Source organism: Sitophilus oryzae, unplaced genomic scaffold (genome assembly GCF_002938485.1).
Source record: "Sitophilus oryzae breed Bouriz unplaced genomic scaffold, Soryzae_2.0 scaffold_1181_pilon_pilon, whole genome shotgun sequence".
Taxonomy (NCBI): domain Eukaryota; kingdom Metazoa; phylum Arthropoda; class Insecta; order Coleoptera; family Curculionidae; genus Sitophilus; species Sitophilus oryzae.
Genome location: NW_022145817.1, coordinates 1,760,311 through 1,783,897, shown reverse-complemented (window position 1 = coordinate 1,783,897; position 23,587 = coordinate 1,760,311). Strand labels below are relative to the sequence as shown.

The following is a 23,587-nucleotide window of genomic DNA, read 5'->3' as shown; positions in this document are numbered from 1 at the left end:
ACAATTCAATATAATACATGGCATTTATGGTAATACTTGGCTACTAAGTACCCATTTTCATCGGATCATATCGTCATAGCCCAGCTATTTATGAAAATTCCCATAAATTAAAGGTAATTTTAAAAATGTTACTCTTCTATTAGCATTTTGTCAGTCACTATCCGGACAATAACGTTATTGATCACATAATATTGGGAAATGTTTTGACATACAACAGATAACAGCAGCAACAACAGTAGAACAGCTAATATTTCCTCTATGTATCTGTTAGTCCTTTCCAGTGAACTCTGGCTTTGACATTAAATTTTAAAATCAAAACATTCAAAGCAATCAAATTCCTATTAAGATTATAAAAAATTACGAAAAAGGCTTAAAACCAAAGCAATCAAAACTCATTCGTGCAACTTCGTGTTGACGTCAATGACTGGTAGCAGCTAGACGCTTGAAATGTTACCTTATTACCTTATTTGTAGACTTTTTCAGAAGCGCCAGAATTAGAAACAGAGATTAATTTTTAGTTAATGGCCGGTCATTAAAAACAATGTCCAACCTAAGTGGGCCGATAAAACATTGACCGGTAATTACTGATAAAAACCGGTTTTACATCATTGTCCGTAACATATAGTATATACAATAAGTAGTGGGGCTCCACGTTGGGCGCCAAAAATCAAAGACTTATCTTGATTTAAGTAAAAACGTTCTCCGGATTGTCACGGGGTTTTTAACAGAACACTGTCTCCTCAACTGATTGAATACCTCAGTAGATTAAAGCTAAGGAAAAACGGTGAATGCTGATTCTGTAGGAAAAATGGAGAAACGCCAGAACACCTCATCACTGAGTGCGGCGAGACGACAGCCATTTGTGCCACAAACTTTGGTACAACTGATATTGGATATCGAGAATTACCCTCTATAAAACCCTTCCAGATACTGGCTTTTGTCAAAGCCCTGAGACTGTATTATGAGTTATAACTCAAGTGAAGAGGGTACAATAGATCTGTAGGTCGGAGTGATTAACCCCCTCCAACTCATTCTACATTCTACATGATATAATTTATTTACCTGGGAATGATTTTGTAGGACAAGTTCCTGATTTACACTCATGAGGTATTTTATAATCTAAGGTATAAGGCCAAACTGGAATAGGCAAAGCTGGAACTCCAACGGAACTGTCATAGATGTATCCAAATTCTTCCATCACCTGTAACAATACCAAAAACAATTACAAACAAACGTTTTTTACATAAAAGAAGAAACCGTTTGTTACTTTGTATTGGGTGTTCCTTCCGGGCTTTAAGAACGGTGCACGCATTCCCACAACTTCACTTTTCGAAACGTTGGCAAAGTGTTTGAGGATTTCTCTCATTCCTACCATTTCTCCTACCCATTCTTCGTAGCCTTTGTCTTGTAGACCAGATTGTAGTCTAAAAACCATTTCGTCATTAAATATTTTTATTTAGGTTTAAGTGGTGTAAAAATGAGACATTTTCCAAAACATTTAGTTTTTTTCTTAGTTGCAACGTTACAACCATTTGAATACAAAAGTATTTCTTTTATTAAAGGTATTTCGTGGTAAAAGAACTATTGCAGAAGTAAACATATACCAAAAGTACCCCTAAAAAAGTCAGTAAATAAGTAGTAAAGGGTGTCTTATATTTAACACATAAGAAGTGTAGATAAAAATGACATTTGCTGGGTTAAACAATACTAATAAGACAACAAGTCACAAAATGCATATTGAAAGGTCCTGCTTTGGTCTATGCAACTAGGAGGATAAGATACTCAGAAAAACTAACAAACAGCTGATGGGGATGATCCCTTAACCAATAATTGTGAAATGTTCTTAACACGAAAGCTGCCTAAATATAAGTTTTAAGTAGTTATATTTGAATGTCTCATTTTTAAGCTAAATATGGCGTGTCTTATTTTTACACCACCTGACCCTACAAAAAAAAGGTTCTTACGAGATTGTTTCTGTAGCTATTTCGTTTCCCTCGCTAGCTAATCTTTGGATCATTTGATAGTTGCTGTACTCGTGTGAAATAAAAAACGTTCCTTTGATGTTACACCCATTCGGATTCTTTCTTTTGCCGTTTAGCACTTTTTTGTAATGATCATAATTGTTCAAATTGACGGCACCGTCGAATGTTAATAAAACCATTTGTGGCGTCTGAAAAAAATTACATGTTAGATAGAGCGAAAAAAAGTCTATACGGTGGTACAGTACATCTGCTGGATCTGTGTCTATGAAAGGAATGCGGACAAAAAACATTTAAATAAACAGCAATATATTTTATACGTCGACTTGACGAGTACGTCACCGTAAATCGCTCCGCCCACTCATTTTATTGGCTACTTGCAAATTTGTCGAATTTTTATTGAACGACGCGTCCTGTCTAATTTTTTACGAAAAACATCGAGAGAATATCGTTTCCCCTCTCACGGATACCCCGTAGCTACAGAACGGACAGACGTACTGTATCTAATTTTTATTCATTATTATGTAAATTCACTAAAAAAATAAGTTCAAGTCTGCCTTGGAAATCTAATTGACACTTTATATATCAGCAAGTTTTTTTTGTTTATTCTATTAAGTGTCAAATCTGGACGCACAATAATTGTATAGGAGAATACAGAACCTAAAATTTTATTAAATTATTATTTATTTATTTTATTAAATTATTATTATTAAATTTTATTATAAAGGATTAATACATTATGACACATTTGTCAAAGTTTTTTAATTAATAAATTATTATTAATCGGCTCACCTTTTCTGGTTGTAAGTCCCCAGGAATTAGAGTACCATCCTTGGAACAGAAACAGTACGGTAACTGACATTCGGCAGTATTGCACTTTTCTGCCAGTTCTGTTGGTGGTTCTGTTGCGGGAGCCGGTGCTGAATAAAAATAAAATAAGTTAGTTTTAATAGAGTTGGATTAACTATTTAATTTCGTACTTGAGGGTACCGGTCCGCATCTTGCTTCGTTCTTAAACGTGCAGAATTTGCTTATGTCATCGAAGTACAACCCCGATGGACATCTGTTTTGGTACGGATAACCATCTACGCACTAGAAAGGTAAAGAAAAAATACCATTATGTATGCAGGTTGGATTATGGTTGGATTGGAAATGACGATCGATGACATTTCACCATATAATTTTTAATAGAAAAATGACAGCGATCTTTATTTCCAAGCCAACTGTAGTGCCGTTTTTTTGTTACTTTTTATTTTTTTTTAAATTTTTTCAGAAGTTGTAGGAAAGTAATAGGATTTTTTTTTAGATTTCAAAACATTACGATGAATATTGGATTGAGCAAGGCGCAACCTCTCTCTAACTTAATTATCTCTTCTGTCTAGATTATTATACAGGGTGAGCCTTAAACAGGTAAGTGCAAATATTTTTAGGGCTGATAGATTTCGATAAAAGAAACATATTTTCTTTTACAAAATAGTAACAGTTCTTTTTATTTTTAAATCAAATAAGCAAACTATATCGACAATATTAGCTGTGATATTAGTATCTGTACTCTTCGAAAATGTTGTTACATCTTTAAAAATAATCTAAAACGTTTCCTTAATTTTGTTATTCAAAGACCGTAACCACCCATAGCATACAATCGAAAACAGATGAAGGTTTTAAACGCTTACTTGATAAAATCTTCGACAGGTGACTGGATCCGCGAAGTTTCCTGTTCCTGTTGCTGAGGGACACTGAAATTCTTCCTCTTTTCCTTTTCCTTGGCCGTTAACTGTAAAGAACCTATAGATAAAAGTCAGGTAGAAAACAAACTTTCTAACCAGAAATTTATTTAAATTATTTTGTTATTACTTAGTTTAATTTCACACAGACTATTTGAACAGTATATTTTACTTATTTTTTAATCAGTGTTAACTTATTGATATTAATGTATAGGCCAGTAAGCGAGGGTTTTAGGGTCCGAATTCTGAACACCTGCACCGATTGACCTGAAATATTAACAGTGAATAGAGTTACATAGTAACTTTTGTTTCTTATATATGTATCTCTATATGTTCATGAATTCGATGTGTGCTTTCACCCTGAGTGCCACCCCTTCTCGGAAGTGAAAAATAAATCACCAATTTTAATTGCAAAAATCAGTAAAGGGGTGAATTCTAAGCAAAAAACGTTCTGTAACATTTTTTCAGAAAATTAATATTTTTTTAGTTATTTAGGATTTGAAATGTTGATTTTTCATCTTAAAACTGCATGATTCTGCCATTTTTTATAAATAACTCGAAAACCCTGCGTTTTATCGCAGAACTCATATAAAGCAAAAATGTAGCTTTTGGAATAACTGAACGATGCATTTTTAGTTGATTACCGTAAGTGTAATAATAGCCGAGTTATCACAATATGATAAAAATAAAATTGTCATCTCATTTCTTCGGAAAAAAATTAATAACAAAATCTATGACTAAAATCATAAAAATAAAAACTAATCGTAATACATGTACAGGGTGGGTCAAATTCGACGCTTTTAAATGGAAACACCCTTTTCTGTAGCAGATAGACGAAAAAAGGACGAAAACTAATATCAGTGTCTGGAGCTCAATTTTCATCAAAAACATGATGGTGAAAACCGCCAGGGTTGGCAAATATCATGATATTTATATTGTTGCGGACCCGTGTGAACTCGACCTAACCTAACTATATGTCCCGCCCTCAGATGACCTTAACATCGCATTGAAGAATGGACACCGTAATGATTCATTCGTTCGAGAAGAATCGAGTCCCACTGGAATGGACTAGTACATACGAGAACATTCGAAAACCTTCTCTAAGCACCTAACGATCTATGGACTATTCTAGAGTTCTTTACCTGTCGGTATAAAAGCCGGCGGCTGTGGCCTACAGAGGGCAGTTATAAATCGACAAGTGCAGTTGACGCGCTAAAATTCAAAATAAATTCTTAGTTATAAATCGTTTGTAAATAGTTCTATAAGTCTTTTATCGCTATTGTTTTTGTTAATTAGTGTTAAATAAATAGTGTTTAAATAAATTGTGACTTTCTATCCACACGGAACCGACGAAAAACGTAACAATATAGATATCAAATATCGGATATATATCCGATATATATCTGATATATATCCGATATATATCAAGTTTTGATATTTATTTTTGTTTTTATTTTTTATGTAAAACCGGTAAAACTGCGTTTAGTATCAAGTAAAATCAAGAGCTCAAGCAAATATTTTTATTTCAACTTAATTATTGTTGCTCTGCACATAATAGGAACAACATTAAAACAAAAATATATAAAAAAATATACAGAAATTCTAAAAAAATAGACAGAACTTCTAAAAAATAAACAGGAACTCTAAAAAATAAACAGAAATTCTAAAAAATAAACAGATATTCTAAAAAATAAACAGATATTCTAAAACTAACAACAAACAAATTTATATTTGATTTATTAATTTTATTAATGAAAATCATCGTCAGATTTGTCATGTTCAGAATCAATTGATACAGTTTTGTCCCAGATCCAATCAATATTATCTTTTTTGTTTTTTTCTTTCTGATCGTTGAGTTTTATTTTTAAATTAAAAATAAATATCATGATATATATCAAGGTATAAATATCATGATATATATCAATGATATATATCCGATATATATCATTGCCAACCCTGAAAACCGCACATCAATATCTGTTACCGTTTAAGAGTTATGGGGTGTTTTTTTTTCCAAACCCAAAATGTGCATTTTTAATAAATCGCTGTAACTTTTTTGCTATGGAAAATTTTTTATTTCTATGAAAACATTTCCAAAGCACCTTTTTACGTAGAATTTAATGGTATAAGTATATTTTTTTTAAATTAATAATTTAAGAGTTATCAACAGAAAAATTGATTTTTTATTTGGGACACCCTCTATATTTTTAATTAACCGAAAAGAATATAAAATTACCTTTCCAAAAATATAGCACACTTGATATTTTGTTATATTCCCCTTCGAAATACAGAATTTTTCAAAGTTCGTCACTTTTAACTAGTAGGCTTTGTACCCCTTATTAACTATATGCCCTTAATGGAACTCGAAAACATATTTTTCCAGCAAGAAGAGGCTCCGCCTCAGAACGCTGAAGTTATCAGCCAATTTTTGCAGCCAATTTCAAGAATAATTGAATAGCTAACCAAGATCCCAGCCGTTGGCCGTCGAGACCACCTGACTTAGTGCCCATGGATCTAATACTATGGATATATTTGCGGAAAAATAAAGGTTCCTTATCCTTCCGTCTAATCTAGACAAGAATTAGAAATACTTAGCAGTTATGAGAGGGTATCTTTCACCCCCACTAAGTTAATGAATTCCGCGAGAAATGTTCAGAAACGGCCCCGTCTATCCATAACAGAAGATGGTCGATATAACAGAAGACGGTCGAACACCTGCAGCAAAATCTCATGTCTTGGTTTGCTATTTATTTTTATTGTTATCAAATATAGTTTAAATATGTTGATGTTGGTTAAATATATTTTAAATTGTTATATAATTCTGCATCTCTCATAGCAAATATTATTTTCGTTTTAATTGATGCTCACAGCTAGAATTTTTTTCAGCCGGTGCCATTCAAAGCCTACTTATTTAAAGCGGGCGAATTTTTGTATACCCTCTATTTCGAAGAGGAATCGAGCAAAATATCAAGTGTTATATTTTTGGAAAGGTAATTTTAAATTATTTTCAATAAATTAAAGATATACAGGGTGTTTCATATAAAAAATTAAATTTTCTGTTGATAATTCTTAGATTATTAATTTAAAGCTTTCGAAATGTTTTCATAAAAATACAAAATTTTCCATAGCAAAAAAGTTACAGCGATTTCTTAAAAATGCATATTTTTGAAAAACACCCCGTAACTCCGAAACGGTAACAGATATCGATATGCGGTTTTTACCATCATGTTTTTGACAAAAATTGAGCTCCAGGCACCGATATTAGTTTTCGTCTATCTCCTATAGAAAAGGGTGTTTCCATTTAAAAGCTTCGAATTTGACCCACCCTGTACACATGGCTATATTTAGGTACTAACAATGGGCTCTGTAAGTTCGAGCGGTTTAGAATGCCTAAATTTGGAAGAAAGTTGAAAATAATGAAACTTTTTATTTTTTATAATATTTTTTATTTTTTTGACATATCTCAGAAACTAGGCAAGATAAAGGAAAGACCTTTTAAAAAAGCATTTAAAAGGTATTTTCAAGCACCTTAAAAACGGTCAAATTCATTTTCTTTGGAAAACGTGTTCTTTTGCCATTATTTTACGGTAAAAGGTGAAACAATGTAGTTCTCGAAAAATAAAAAATCATCTTTACATAGTGATAACTCGGCTACGGTAATCAACACCTACGGTAATCAACTCAAATGAATTCGATTCATTATTCTAAAAGCTTCATTTTTGCTTTATATAAGTTTTGCGATAAAACGCAAGGTTTTCGAGTTATTAATAAAAAATGGTAGAAAAATATGCAGTTTTTAGATGAAAAATCAACATTTTCAATCCTAAATAACTCTATATAACTTTTTACTTAGAATTCATCCCTTTATTGATTTCTGCAATTAAAATGGGTGATTTATTTTTCACCCCCGAGAAGGGGTGGCACTCACTCCCAGGGTGAAAGAACACATTGCTACTATGTAACTTTTGTTTCTTACATATATCTTTATTCACTGTTAAAATTTCAGGTTAATCGATGAGGGTGTGAAGAATTCGGTAATACCATATTTTTATCCTCGCTTACTGGCCTAGTAGTATTATAATAATAACAATAGGTTTCAATAATGATAATAATAATCTCCACCATGTCATATGAAAGCGAAACCTGGGTGCCATACCTCCGCTGGCACATGAACGTATTAAACAAGTTGCAACAGAGACACCTTAGATAACTTTTTGGTTCTACCATGTCTCAAACGTATCCGTCCTTGGAGAAGCTAGCTGCGAGAGCGCTGAAGTTATGATTATTATATCCCGCTTAAGATGGGCTGGTCACGTATGCAGGATGCGAGAAAATCGCCCACCGAAATCTTTTTTTTACGGTGAGCTTGTAGACAGTAAGAGGAAACCGGGTGGACAACTCAAAAAGTACAATGATATTTTCCACTCACTTAAAGGGGATAAGCATGCAAAATCAGTGGGAGGAAGCAGCGCACAATAGAACGCAATGGAGAAGAATTGTAAACTCAGTTAACAACGACAACCAAAAAGTAAAGAGGAAACAAAGTAATGAAATTTTATCCGTATCTTTTCAGTCACAGAAAAACTCATGAAAGAAAACGCCTTCTGATAACAATGATGTAAAAATTTACTATGTTTTTCTAATTTGTTACATGTTGCTGAATAATTAAGTTGATGAAGCAATTCTCTATTGTATCATAAAGCTCAGAATTCCCAGTATTTCTAGAAATATCAGTCTAGTATTCAAAAAGAAAAAGAAATTGGAAGAGTGCTGTTAGTATGAGGAAAATTTAATAACTGGAGATTTAAAGTGATTATTTTACTGGGAGAAAAACAAATCAAAGAAACAGTAGAAAATGAAGAAAGCAATTATAGTACAGAAGAAGAAAAGAAACAATTTAAAATAAAGGACACAGAAACAAAATCAACAATTGTACAGTGTTTTACGGATAAACATCTAGATTTGGTAAAATATTCAAGAAGAGTCAAATTTATGACAAAGAATTAGGAAGATATATTTGAAAGAAAAAGTGTTTTTACAAAACTAACTTTAAAGAAAAAGTTATTATCTTTAAGAATAAAGAAAAATTAAAAACTAGTAGATAATTTTCTGAATTTTGACACTTATTAGAGAACAAGAAACTGTTGGATCAAAACTGGATGAAAAAGGTAAAGTATATCATTTACTGTTAACATTAAATGAAGATTACGAGGCCGTAATTAAGAAAGAGCGAACCAAAATATTATAATGGATTTTGTCAAATCACGATTAGATGAGGAGTTGACGATTCTTTGCAAGGCATAATATAAGTATTTACAAGGCATAATTATAAGTATTCTCAGATTGGAACAAGCAGTGATGAAGTAATGTTTCAAGCATCGCGTTTTGATTGTTACAAATGTGGTAAAAAAAACAAAATGGCTGATTGAGATATGAATTCAGAGGAAGGATGAGGTAACAGAAGTAACAGAAGAGGATAAATATTTGATGCTCGAAGATGCGGTTTTAGAGGGAATGAAAATGAACGTGTTAATACAACAGAACAAAGTATACCATTTATAGCTTTGAATTGTATAAATGAATCTAGAAATTAGAACTTTATTTCGTATTCTGGTGCGACACAAAATCTTGTAGCCTATAATTGAGAGAAATACATGCCAGATATAAAATTATTAGAAGTTGAAAGGTATAGCTAAAAACACACAGTTTTAATTGCTTGTTTTAATAATGTAAAAATAATAAAATACGTTTTTTTTCTGGCAAAAAATTCTTTAATATTAGGTGTTTCAAAATAAATACCTAATAAAAATAAATGCTTTTAAATGTATCCTTAAGAATTTCTACAATCTATTACAAGGCAAGGTTGAATGATATAACAATAAAATGCTCCGACACAGATATGTGTTTAACAGTATTAAATATTTATTGTTGCGTTTTCATTCCTCCTCATTTTCATTCCAATGAGACAACAATTTTGTAACATGCATAGAGCTGTCAATTGTCTATTGATTACGGCACTAAAAACGGGCACCTTAAAATTTTGATGTATTTTAAAGTTGTATACATTGTGTTCTTGTGGACCAATTTTGATAATTTTTTAAGCAATTTGTAGCTAAATTATTTGACTTTTTTGGTGTCTCTAAATTAAAAATAAAAGTTATCATTTGTTCATTATACGAGGGAATATATTGATATTTTGGTGAGTAATTTGGTGAATAAGTTTCGAACACCCTACAGTTTGGAATACCACAACTTAACTAGGTGTTGACTAGGATTAAAAGCAAAGGCAGTGTCTTCTTCAAAACCGAATATCTCGAAAAAAAATAAAGCTATTGAGATGAACCAAAAAACAAACTATTGAGAAAGAATGGAGCTAGATGATAAAATTATTTTTAAATTCCTTGCTGTCTTAACATATTCCACAGGGTGTTTAAAACTTTCACCAAAATATCAACATTTTCTTTTCATAATTAACAGAAATGTTGGTGGTTCCTTTTTCTATATCTCGTTCCAAATATTTTCTTGAAAATAGTACCACGAAAAATGCTCGAGACTAAATATGTGGTTTTATGAAACAATAGTAAACAAAGGTAGGCTTCAAAATAAATAGTTTCTTTCCTTTGTCGCCATATCTGTAAACTTTCTCGCTTTGTGTTTAAATGGTCAAACGAGGACAAAATTATGTTTTTTAGCGACTATATCTGAACTCAGGGGTGAAATTTTTTTAGCCGAAATCACCGATAAAAGAAACAACAAAATATCGAGTATATAGGAGCCTCCCCAAACACAAAATCATAAAAATTTCTCTGCAGAAATGCATCATTTTCATTTCTCTGACTTTAGAATAACTGAAATCAGTTACATAAAAACATGTTCCTGCATTTACATTCTAAACATAAACACACAAAAATATTTCTGCGGAAATAATATGTAGTTTTCATAAAATAGTATTAACTTGTACTCACTTGTTTCGTCGAATTGCTTGAATCCATTTTTGCTTTTGATCAAATCGGTGTGAGAAACTATGAAGGTTAAAATGTTGTTTCGGGAGAGTTGAATATCCGGGAAAGTTAAGTTATTGAATGTTATTGCACCCAGCAAGGTCTTAATTACGCTCTCCTCTACACGCGTTTTTTCGGCAATTTTATTAACATTTGAAATTGTTAACACAAGACGACGGCTACGCCTAGATCGGATTCTTTTTCACTTATTTTTTACTATCCGAAACAGCGTTACAAAACACACACCTCATACCAGAGTGTTTTATAGTTTCAATGACTGCACTAGCAAAAAACTAAAATACTTAAATATTATGACAAAGCCACGATTTCAATATTATTTTAATGCGATCAACATGAACTGTAACCGGGACGGCGTGAAATACATAGCGAAAATTTCTGATTTTTGCCGTATACAGCGCTGCGGTCGGAATTTTTTAAAATCAACTGAAATGCGCCAAGCCTTTAGAAAACATTCTAGAATGAAAATCAGAAACGGTGTTTTCATGTAACTGGTTCCTCTATTCTAAAGAAAAATTAAAAATTATGCATTTCCGCAGAAAACTTTTCGTGACTTTCTATTTGGAAAGGTCTCCAGATAATAAATAAACAAATATTTCCAGCATAACTGATTTCAGCTAAACTAAAGTAGTCCTAATGTTAGCAATTCTAAAGTTGAAAAACTCAAAAAGGATGCATTTCCATAGAAAATTGTTTGTAGCATACTATTCGAAAAGGCTTCCCAATACTAAATAAACAAATATTTCTTTATAACTGATTTCAGCTAGACAAAAGTCGGAATTCTAATCTCTATTTTCTAGGAATATTTTTATTGACATGCCAATTGCCAAATATAATTTTATTAATCCCAGGTATAGCTAGATATTTCTTCGTATAGGTAGATACTATTGTACACACAAACATACATAATTTATAGGAGATAAACAATTTTCCGGAATTGGAGACACCGAATCGACGTAATGCCCATTACCATGTTTAATTATTATTGCATATATCAACATAACATTGATCACTTTCTAATTTTTCTCATATGCACTGATAATATAAACTTAAATTTATTTATATTTCTTGAAACTGTTTGCCATTGTAGTAAAATAAATTAGGAAAGGTGATTATTCCGCAACAAATACATAAAATTGATTTCTACAAATAAAAATACTCTGTTTAGGTCAATTTCTCTTTCTTGTCCGTTAACTATTTATCTGTTTGCTTCATTAGGTTTGTTGGCTTTTTTAAGTCAGCCATTAAACCGTTTTTATTTTTTTTTATTTTTCACCTACCGTCCCATTACTTTTCCGTATTACAAGTATGTACACTGAAAAAAAGTATAAGTAAAAAAAAAAAATATAAGTAATTTTACAAAAAAAATATTGATAGATTATAGTATTTTTAATAAGAAACTTGTAAATATAAGATATTTTTGCATATTTTCACGAAAAAATGTAATTTTGCAAAACAGTTTATTAATATCAGATGATCTCAGGTCTCTAAACATATTCACAACTAATGTGAATTTACCATAATCAACGATAACATAATATTTAGTAAAAAAGTAAAAAGTGACGTCACGTCACGTAACTTCTTATAAAAGCTGATGCGAATTTAGTAATCGACTAAAAACGTAGAGGAAAAACGAAGAACATTTTAATCTAAGCAGTTTTTTGAAAAGGTGGGAATCTCAGAGTGTGGGTGATTAGTGTTTTTATAATTTAAGGGTAAGTATATTGTCAAGATCAAGGTGTACTACTGGTTGCATAACTGCATTACTGTTACATAACCGCAACGTGCATTGAGGAACCTGGCGAATTCGCCAGAAAGTAAAAGAAAATTACAGAATTCTTTAGAAAATTCCAGAAACCATCGCCAGGGGGTATACATATAAGGCCTGCGCTTTGACAGTTGGACCAGTCTGAAGTTTGATAATACCGCGAAATACCGTTAGAGTAATAGTAGTTGCATAAATTGTGTTGTAAATAGTATAAGTTGTGTGTACAGAGTGAGACAAATAAATTCGTTAAGTATTTTATCGTGAGTTTAAATAGTGGACCCACGGAATCCGTAACAATTTTATATTAATTATGTTTATATGTAGTTTCTGTAAATATAAAGCCAGCTTTCTTAGAAAAAGCAATCTCCATTATTATTTGCATTTTAATTTTAGCGATTTTTTGATGTAAACATAATTGTTCCATGATCCCTCTATATCAACATATCTCTAAGTATTATTTATTCTTTCAGACTGTGTTTCAGAGGACAAATTTAATAGAAGACTGGAGTAAAGGATTCTTTACATCCATAGTCTCTAAGTTGGTAAGTTGGCTGTTTTGATTAGATACTTTTTTCTTGCATGTTTTTTTTTTAATTTTGTTTCTAATGGCAAGTTTGTTCCTATTTTGGTTAGGCGCAGAATTCTAGTAAAGTTCTTCTAGACAATAAGAGATGGCAATGAGTATCTTACATACATAGATTCTGTTTTGCGACTTTTTATTAATCTGTATAATAAGTATTATAATTATAAACACGTGTTTTATTAAATTTATTAATATTTACTAATGCTTTGTGAATTTCCAAAAGTATAAAATTATTGTAAATTCACTATAATAAAATATTTTAATTGGTTGTTACTCTATAGTAAAACTACAAGAAATTGGCGATTTTAAAAGATAAATTTACAATGAATAAGTTTTTAAAATGTACTATAAAATACACATTTCTTACATAAATTCACAAAAAATATTAGTGAATATAAAGATATATTATAACATATTTACGTACCGGCCACAAATTGGTCATACAGCGATTTTATAAATGAGTTGTAAAACTAAAGAACGGATGGTAAACTTCCTATAAGAATCTGTGGCAAGAAATAACCCTCAATATTGTTATTAAATTCTCAAATTATTTTTTTTAGTGTAGATAGAGCTGTAATTTAACCTCCCTATTTATAATTTTAATTATCGTTTTGTATTGATTCTATCAGAGTTAAGATACATTCAGGCCGAGAGCCTGAACGGTCTAATTTAAGTTAAGTGAATTGATTCCATTTCGATATGCGGACGCGACGCTCGACGCTCTCAGCCTGAATGTACCTTAAGGTGCCTTAAGTAAACCCTTAAATCGACGAGTAGCGACAGTCTGGTTTTCAATTTTCTTTGCGGCTGCGCGAAATATAGGGAAATTATAACTTTGGTTGCACATCATAATACGACCACCAGCAAACTTCATAAAGACGACGTATGGTGTCTTTGATGGCGTGCACCCAAAGTTGTTTTAATTTCCCATGGGTAGACTATCTGTCATATGAAGAAGCGAAGTTGCCACTGTTGCCATTTATCAAATATCTCTATCTATTTCAAGTATGCCTTAGTCAACGTATCATTTTTTTTATTATTTATTAGCTGTAAGATATATTATACATTCAAATTTAGAAATAGGGATTAAACAAAACAAAAAAAAATATGTATAAAACTTTATAATTAATTCCACTTCAAATTATGAGCAGTGTATACCACGTTTATAGGACCACTTCATAAGTTGAGCAGTTAAATAGGTGTCTATCTGTCAAACACGTCAAAAGAGAGAGAAAGAAAATTTGATCGCACCACATCAAAAGAGCCGACGGTTTCTGTCGCTACTCGTCGCTCCACTTACTCTGGTTCTATAGAGAGATTTTGGTCCTCCGAAGCTGTATAGTCAATTATTAAATAAATATTAACAAATTAAAGTTTAGTGTTTGTGTCTTATATCTCCATAAATCGTAATTTTATAGATATTTCTTTAAAATTTAACTCGTTGTCAAAACAAATATAACCCTTCAAAGTTCTATTAATACAAATAAAACAAGTTTCCAAGGTTTTCATATTGAAATTGCTTAACTGTGTTTTGTTTTAATTATGAGCTGTTTTAAACTAAATCGATTCCTTCAAAAAGTCCAACCGGTTTCTGGCTGCATTCTATTTGTAATTTGTGAGCATTTTAGTTTGCAATAATGAAAAAAATTACTTAGCTATTATGTCATTGATAAATAATTATGAATAAGAACAAAATATAAGCGTTTCTGATGTTTGGTTTGGATTGAACATAATAGGTACATTAAAAAAAGTTCTTTGCGTGATCACTACCAGCTATTTATCTTCGCTTGTATACTGAGTGACAAAAACAAGGAAAACCGGTATATATTCATAAGATTTTAACCAAACCAAACCAAATCATTCTGTAGACATTATGCCAGTTTACTATTACTGTGTACCGGGTGTCCCACTAAGAATAGCTTTCGGCTGTATCTCGGAAAGTATTAGTCGTAAGGCCTGCGGAAAAAAATATTTATAACTAAAGGGGCTATGAGAAATTGCTGGAAATTATTTTCAAGTTTGTAAATTGGCCGCTAGGGGGCGTAACTGCTATAGAAAATAAGAAAATATTTTTACAGAATTTTGCCTAGATAATGGGTACTATAAATAATAGCTTCATAATCTTCAGTAAATTTTGAATTTTTTTCGTTAGGACCATTTTCCCCTATCTGCTAAAATAAAGTGGTGGGGGAAGGTTATTCTATCTTTATTTAAATGTTAATAACTCCGGACAGGATGATCAGAATTCAACAAACTAGGGCTCGTTTAAAAGAGCGTTTCTTACTCTATATTATACCATAAAAATAATAATAGGTTTTGAACGTAGACGCTAGGGGGCGCTTTCTTACAAGTTAACAAACATAGCGCGTTTTTTCAAAAAAATTAAATACAATAGTACATGTAATTTTAGCTGATAGTAAAGAGTAGTAAAAGCTTAAAAAGTCAGCGAAAACCGCATCTTGATAACTTCTTTCAAACCGAAGATATTAGCAAAATTATAATAAATACCAAAAAATAAGCCCTTAATAACCTTATTTTTACAATACGGTATCAGTAGCGCTCTTGATTATGCCCATTCTAACAAAAAATATGATAGAAACAGTTAGTATATTTTAAAATCGACGAAATACCAGAATACCATAATACCAGATATATTATAGTATCTAATAATTAAGATATTAATAACAGTGAACAAGAAACGATGATTCGGTGAAGTCATGGTAGGCTTTGGAAAAAAGTTGCTTTTGACGTAATAGTATAAACGTCAAATTATTAGCAGCGTTTTTTATCTTTTAATTGCTTTTTCAAAATGCCTTTATTATTTGAAGTACTTGAAGTTGTTGACATTTTGAAAAAGCAATCAAAAGATAAAAAACGCTGCTGAGACTATCACAATGTTGATCTAATAACAATTTGGCGTTTATACGATTACGTCAAAAGCAGCTTTTTTCCAAAGCCTACCATGACTTCACTGAATCATCGTTTCTTGTTCACTGTTATTAATATCTTAATTATTAGATATTAATACGTCTGGTATTATGGTATTCTAGTATTTCGTCGATTTTAAAATAACCTAACTGTTTCTATCTTATTTTTTTGTTGGAATGGGCATAATCAAGAGGGCTACTGATACCGTGTTGTAAAAATAAGGTAATTAAGGCCTTATTTTTTGGTATTTATTATAATTTTACTAATATCTTCGGTTTGAAAGAAGATATCAAGATGCGGTTTTCGGTGACTTTTTAAGCTTTTACTACTCTTTACTATGAGCTAAAACTACATATACTATTGCATTTAATTTTTTTGAAAAAAACGCGCAATGTTTGTTAAATTATAAGACAACGCCTCCTAGCGTCTACGTTCAAAAGCTTATCATTATTGTTTATATGGTACACTATAGAGTAAGAAACGCTCTTTTAAACGAACCCTCGCTCGTTGGATTCCGATCCTCCAGTCCAGAGTTATTAATGTTTAAATAAAAACAGATCTAACCTTCCCCCACCACTTTATTTTTGTAGATAGGGGAAAATGGCTCTAACAAAAAATATTTAAAATTTACTGAAGATTAAGAAGCTATTACTTATAGTACACGTTATCTAGACAAAATTGTGTAAAAACTCCATTTTCTTATTTTTTGTTGCAGTTGCGCCCCCTAGCGGTCGTTCTACAAACTTGAAAATAATTTCCAGCAATTTCTCATAACCTCTTTAGTTATAAATATTTTTTTCGCAGCCCCTACGGCTAATACTTTCCGAGATACAGCCGAGAGCTATTCTTAGTGGGACACCCTGTACATACCAGCTTCTAACTTAGCAATCGTTTAGGTAACTCTATCAGAGAATGGGCGAATAGTAGCTAATCATCTTCAGGCTGCTACAGCTTCATTCATAAAGGCTGTCAAAGACTGCGGAGCGTGTTTTTTAATAACGCTTTATTGTGCAAAAAGCCAAAATAGCTTCATCGACAAAGCATTTACAAAACAAACAAAAGCACAAAAAATATACAAATTATAAGAAATATACAATATAAATCATACAACTCAAAAAAATTTAAGGCATTAAAATTACAAATAGAACATAGGTACATGGACAATTACAGAACACAAAAAAAAGCGTATCAATAAAATTTTACAATAGGAAAATTGTAAATGGATATAATTTTAAGAGTTATAAAATATTAAATACTCGACCTTTGACCAGTGTGTGAGATGATCAAAATTTTAAAATTGAAAATTGTTCATGATTAAACATCAACAAAAAAATCGTTTACCGCATATAGGGCTCTCTCCAGTAAGTATGATTTCAGAGCTTTGCGAAATGCGGGAGAGAATGAAAGCGACTTGATATTCAAAGGCAGATGATTGTACATTTTTTGGCATTGTACAGTATTGAGCCTTTAACTAGTTCTGAGCTCGGGGATGGCAGATAAAGATCGTGCTCCGCATTCCCAAGTGGATAGTTATGAGATGGCCTTTCGGGAATAGCAGATATGTGCTTGCGGATTAAGCAAACGGACTCAAAAATGAATAAAGAAGGAAGAGTCAGTATTTTGAAATTTTTAAAGAAATTCTGGCAGTGAGTTCTACTGTTCAGTCCCAATAAATATCGAACTGCTCTCTTTTGAAGTTTGAAAATACGATCAAATTTTGTCGCGCAGCAAGTACCTCAGAATGGAAGGGCATAACGAAGATGTGACTCAAAAAGGGCATAATACGCTATTCTAGAGGTTGAGAAGTTAAGTTCCTTAGAAACTGATCTTAGCGCAAAACAGGCAGCGCTTAGTTTCTTTGATAAAGCATCGATGTGCAAAAAGACGATCAAAATTTCCCGCTTTTTTTCTAAAAATTCCCAAGAATTACTCAAAATCAATTATTATAGTGTCGTCTAGAGACAATATCTTTCGTCTTAGTAGCTTTCATCTGACGAGCTAGACTTTATACTGACGTTTTAACAAAAATCCCCAAAAAACTAAAAAAAAAACATTTTGTTCCAAAAATAATGCAACGTTATCAATCTTAGCTAATTAGTACATTAAAAGATTTAAAAAAACCCTAAAGTTAAAGTATAAAATAAGAGGGAAAATGCTTTACGATAACTTACTTAGAAAATCTCGTAAGTGAGCTCTATTCCTGTTAATTGTAAAAAAATGTCCACAGATAACGCAAATAATCAAAATAATTCGATTGTGTCTTACAATACAATAGATTATGAGGTCTTCATTGAAATAGGCTATAAATATAACTTTTGCTAAAAATTGAACCTACGAGGTTTTCAACATTCAAATCAAAGTAAGGTATCGTTTATCATTATAAAAGGTCCAATTCAAACAAAGCATATAAAATGACAGCGATTTTCATTTCATAGCCATCGCTGACGCCGTTTTTTTTTCGTTCATAGTCTATTTTCTATAATAAGTTTCAAAAAGCAATACTTTTAAATAATTTTATCTAATCTGGAAAATGCATTTTGCTAATTTATATATTAAAATTAAGTATTAAACTTTCTTCGTTCCATGGCAATAAAGGTATTAGATATTATATTTCAGAGTGCAAATTTTATTTCTAGATAATTAAGTCAAATTATTCATTAATGAAACATCGACTTTTGATGCTTTTTGGTGTATAATCGAGGCTAAAATAGAAAGTAAATGGTTTATGATATATGAGACTATTTCTGATAGGTACACACATTTAAACACTTTCGATTACTTATGACTTATGAATATTTCTTGTCATTTTTGGGCGTCCTTTTCAAGACAGAAGTTCATAATTCATAACCATACAATTGATATTCTAATCACGTACATATCAAAAGAAAGTTTCCAAAAATGGGATATTAGTTTAAAAAAGGTTAAGGAAACCCAGTTTCCCGGTCAGCAAATACCGATAGAATTATTCGGTATGTTATTCTAAGCACATTTCATGTACAGGGTGTCCCAATATTCCGTGGATATAGAACTACTACGTATTTTTGAGAATTAAAATAAGCTCATTGAACACAATTTACCTCTATATAAAAGTGTAACACAATGTGCAAAGTGTAAATAAACATATTTTTTCAGATATTTTAAGAACCGTTATCCCGATTTGAATGAGATTTTGGGTGTCTATATTTTGCTAAGTGGTATAATATTTGACTTTCAAAAAAATCAAGAAAAAGTACGGGAAAGGGGAAAGGCGAAATACAGAATATTGGGATACCCTGTATATGTAGGGAGATGGGGGGTTTCCGATGGGATGAGGCGGAAAATGCGTTAGAAAATACAAATATACTGCACTTTTTTTCCAGCGATAAAAACATGTAGTTCTATTACTGAGAGATGTGCTGTTAAGAAAAAAAAATAGTCTGACTAATCTGTGAGAAATTTTTGCAGTTCTAAAAATTTGGCAGATGATAGTTTGTTTATTATAATTTCAGCTGCAAATATAGTCTGCCTCATGTGAAACATCCGCTTTGCTAGACTCGTCCAACGTTCGTAGAATGTAGAATGTTTAGGAGGGGAGTTAATCACCGCGACCTTACAGATCTATTGTGTGTTTCCCTGTCTTGAGTTATAACGAGTTATAACTCATCATACAGTCTCAGGGCTTTAACAAAACCAGTATCTGAGACGGCTCCACAGAGGCCAGTTCTCCATCCTCGACATCAGCCGTACCAAAGTTCATGGCACGAATGGTCGTCGTCTCGGCGCATATAAGGTGTTCTGGTGTTTCCCCATTTTCCCCACAGAATCTGCATTCGCCATTGTTTCTCAGCTTCAGCCTACTGAGGTGTTCGTTGAGGAGACAGTGTCCTGTCCTGTTAGAAACCCCGTGACAATCTGAAGATTGTTTTTACTTAAATCAAGGAAAACCTTTGATTTTTCTCGGTCGTAAGTTCTGAGGAACTTTTTCGAGTGTCTTATAGACCGTTGGAAAACACCCATTCCAAGTTAAGGATGGAGTCTTCCAGATTCTTCAGTTCCGCTTTCAGTTGGTTCCCGCTTGGAAAACAGAAAGGTTTTGGCTAGATCATTTGCTTTATCATTGCCATCGAGCAAGCACCCAGGAGGAGGACTTTATTTTCTTTGTCTAATTTGTTGAGTTTCCCTAGGCATTCTTTGACCAACTTCGAATTGATGGTTACTGAGTTGATGGCGTTTAGTGCTGCTTGACTATCGGATAGGATGGCAGTTTCCTGTTTTCGATAGTTCCTTTCTAAGATAAATTGTACGCATCTTTCGATAGCGCAAATTTCTGCCTGAAGGATACTGGGGTAGATGCCCATTGGTTCGGAGTATTTAGTTTTCGGCCCAAATACTCCTATCCCTGTCCCTGCTTTGGTTTTGGAAGCATCAGTATACCACGGTATGGTATACTGATGCTTTATGGTCTTTTATATGCTGAGTAAGCGTTTCTTCCTTCCCAATCCTTTTTATTACTCAATACTACAGTGAGATGTTTCTCAAAGTTGTAAATTGTTGGTATGTCATCCACTGGGAGTTGGAGAAGTGGAATTTTCTTTTTGAGGGTGTTCCAAGCCCCTGACCTGAAGATTCTCTCAGTACTGTTTCCGTCAATGACCATTCTAATCATTGTCGCATTGGCATAACTACTGACGTCAATGTGCAGTGGTGTTTCTTTAGGCTTTGATTTTTTCTGGCGGCTCTTTAATTTAAATGACGTGGTCCGTGATTTTAAATGACAACCAGACGTGTATTTTCTATGAAATTATAGTATTATTTATCATGTGACAAATTTTCAAATCCGGGAAAATAAATTAAAAATGTTGTAATTTTTGCAGTTTTCAAGATGTCGCCATACTCATTTTTGTCAATTTCGTAAATCAACCGAACTTGCTTTTGATTATAGTTTATGATCGTACCAAATGATACTTTAAATTTGAACCATGGGATAATAAGGGATACGGATTTCAAAAATTTGTCAAATTTTTGCATCCTCAAATTTTCAGCCAGACTAACAATCGTTTCCTCCACTTGGGATATGCCAGACTGTTATTTCCATTAATAAAATGATTCGCTTTTGTAAATGTCAAATATTTATGACTGAGAAAATAAGTGGCCTTTTTTGTAGGGAAGTTGTAGCGAAAAATCAAGAATCATTAAATTATGAAGGTTTTAAACCCAACAATTACGGTTACGCATACATAAATTATTATGGAATTGAATTACTTTTTAAATATCTGGCATATTTGTTATATGTTGTCTTTACGTAACCGTTCCTACTTAACTAATTTAATGTTAATAATAACTCATTAAAACTGTCTTGCAAAAATTGTTGGCAACCTTAAAACAAACTTTGAAAAATTTCAATTAAGGGTATTTTAAAAGTTGTTAACCTCGCAATAATTGTCTTTAGACAATTTTCGAGAATTAAAACTCAGTCGTTATAATGTCAAACGGCTAAAATGCGCGTAACGCTTAAATCAACGCTGTAATAAACTATACAGAACTTCGATTGTATGTCATGAGTTTACTCTTTTATTTGTTTTAAACTAAATAGATTTAGTATTCAAAAAAGCTACAGGTCTAATTACAGGTTGTGCCACTAAATGTTCTAACCTCGAACTGTAACATTATATTCTCTATGTTTTTTTTTTTAATTTTATATCCATTTATATTAATTTTTATACACAATGCTCAACGGTTAATGGAACGAAATATGCTGGGAATAACTAAGAAAAACCGTAAAAGAATAGTGTGGATACGACAAACACCCAGGTTATAGATGCCCATCCACAGAATCAAATCCCTCAAGTGGCAATAGGCACTTGGCAATAAGGACAGACAAGAGATCGACCAAAACATTGACTAAAGAATATATAAGGACATGTAACGCCCATATACGGGCTGCAGCAGAATTTGTGACCTTAGAGGCCATTCTTTTGTTGGCAAACAATGAGTCATCATTTGGTCACCAGCGACAATTTTAGCGATTTTTAATAGTTTGTGTGTTGTGAACTTTGTATAAACTTTATTACAATGGTGATTAGTTGTTCAGCTTTCAAGTGTAAAAGCAGCAGGGATAAGAAAGAGCCATGAGTTACGTTTCATAGGTAAATAAACAGTTCACTCCAACTTTTTAGCGTTTTCTTATTGAATTCGATAATTATTCATCAATTTCAATTAACATCTGTATGTACTTGATATGTGCTATACGTCGATACTAGTTTTGTACCTAGTTTTGTTAACATTTTAATACGTTTTTTTCGTAATTAATTAGTATGATATACCATAGGCTTAGCAAAACGATTATCAAAAAATATAAATATTGCTGCAAACAGCTAGGTTAAGAAAAATATGTGCCACGGCACTGTTTGGTGACATCGTCACAATTTGTTCTCGGGTGTTATTTGTTCTTGGTTTGGTTAGGTTAGGAGGTTAGTTACCCACGAGGAACGCGGAGGACCTCGAAGAAGACCAAACCTAAGATGGAACCATGATATTAGGAAATTAGCAGGGATAACTTGGACCCGCATAGTCAACAATAGACAACAATGGGCCCAACTACAAAGAGAGCATCTAAATATTGTGAGGGAGGCTCCACTCTCTGTTTAAAATGTCGTTTTGAAGCTGTTTAAAAATGTCATTTTAAAACTTTTTTGTGTAGTTTTGTTATAGAGATATTATTATATCCTATATAATAACATTTTTAAACAATAATTGACTTGGCTTCAAACAATCGAGGTTGAGCTCTTAGGACATGTTTGATTTTCAGTACTTTCGCCTGTTAAAAAATAATTGACGTGAAATTGCCCATAAATCAAACAATCTACGGGATCTTCTTATTACACGAGACTTTACGAGATTGGTGGATAAATAAAAAATGGATATGAAATATTGAAGCTGTTGTTTGTCATCTGTTTCAGTTCAGAGGAATATGAGAAAGTGTGTTTGAAATTGATTGCAAATGTTTGAAAGGAACTTAAGATGACAATAAGGAATGGAGATTTATTGGTGTGTAGATAAAAAAAATGTGCGTAATAAATAAATAATAAATAAATAATGCTTTATTGTACAAAAAGCCAAAATAGCTTCATCGACAAAGCTTTTACAAAACAAACAAAAGCACGAAGAATATACAAATAATAAAAAATATCATACAATACAAATCATACAATTCAAAAAAAAAATACGTCATTAAAATTACTACATTAATACATGGACATTGCAGAACACAAAAAAGGCGTATCAATAAAATTTTACAATAGGAAAATTGTAAATGGATATAATCATTTAAGAGTTATAAAATATTAAATACTAGACTTTTAACCAGTGTGTGAGATGATCAAAATTTTAAAATTCAAAATTGTTCATGATTAAACAACAACAAAATAGTCGTTTATCGCATATAGGTAAATCCTCTCCAGTAAATATGATTTCAGAGCTTTGCGAAATGCGGGAAAGAATGAAAGCGACTTGATATCCAAAGGCAGAGGATTGTACATTTTTTTGGCACTGTACAGTACTGAGCCTTTAACTAGTTCTGAGCTCGGGGTTGGCAGATAAAGATCGTG

At 32.1% G+C, this 23,587-nt stretch overlaps 1 protein-coding gene across 1 annotated transcript in view; it reads right to left on the bottom strand.

The window, feature by feature from the left end:
• LOC115891464 overlaps positions 1 to 23,587 on the bottom strand; it is a 35,237-nt gene that overhangs the window by 5,187 nt on the left and 6,463 nt on the right. The window contains exons 2-7 of the mRNA XM_030911917.1: positions 3,653 to 3,753; positions 2,960 to 3,071; positions 2,772 to 2,899; positions 1,965 to 2,170; positions 1,268 to 1,424; positions 1,063 to 1,201 (exon numbers count right to left, since the gene is read on the bottom strand). Coding sequence (XP_030767777.1) covers positions 1,063 to 1,201; positions 1,268 to 1,424; positions 1,965 to 2,170; positions 2,772 to 2,899; positions 2,960 to 3,071; positions 3,653 to 3,753 — 843 coding nt within the window. The remainder of the gene's footprint in view (positions 1 to 1,062; positions 1,202 to 1,267; positions 1,425 to 1,964; positions 2,171 to 2,771; positions 2,900 to 2,959; positions 3,072 to 3,652; positions 3,754 to 23,587) is intronic.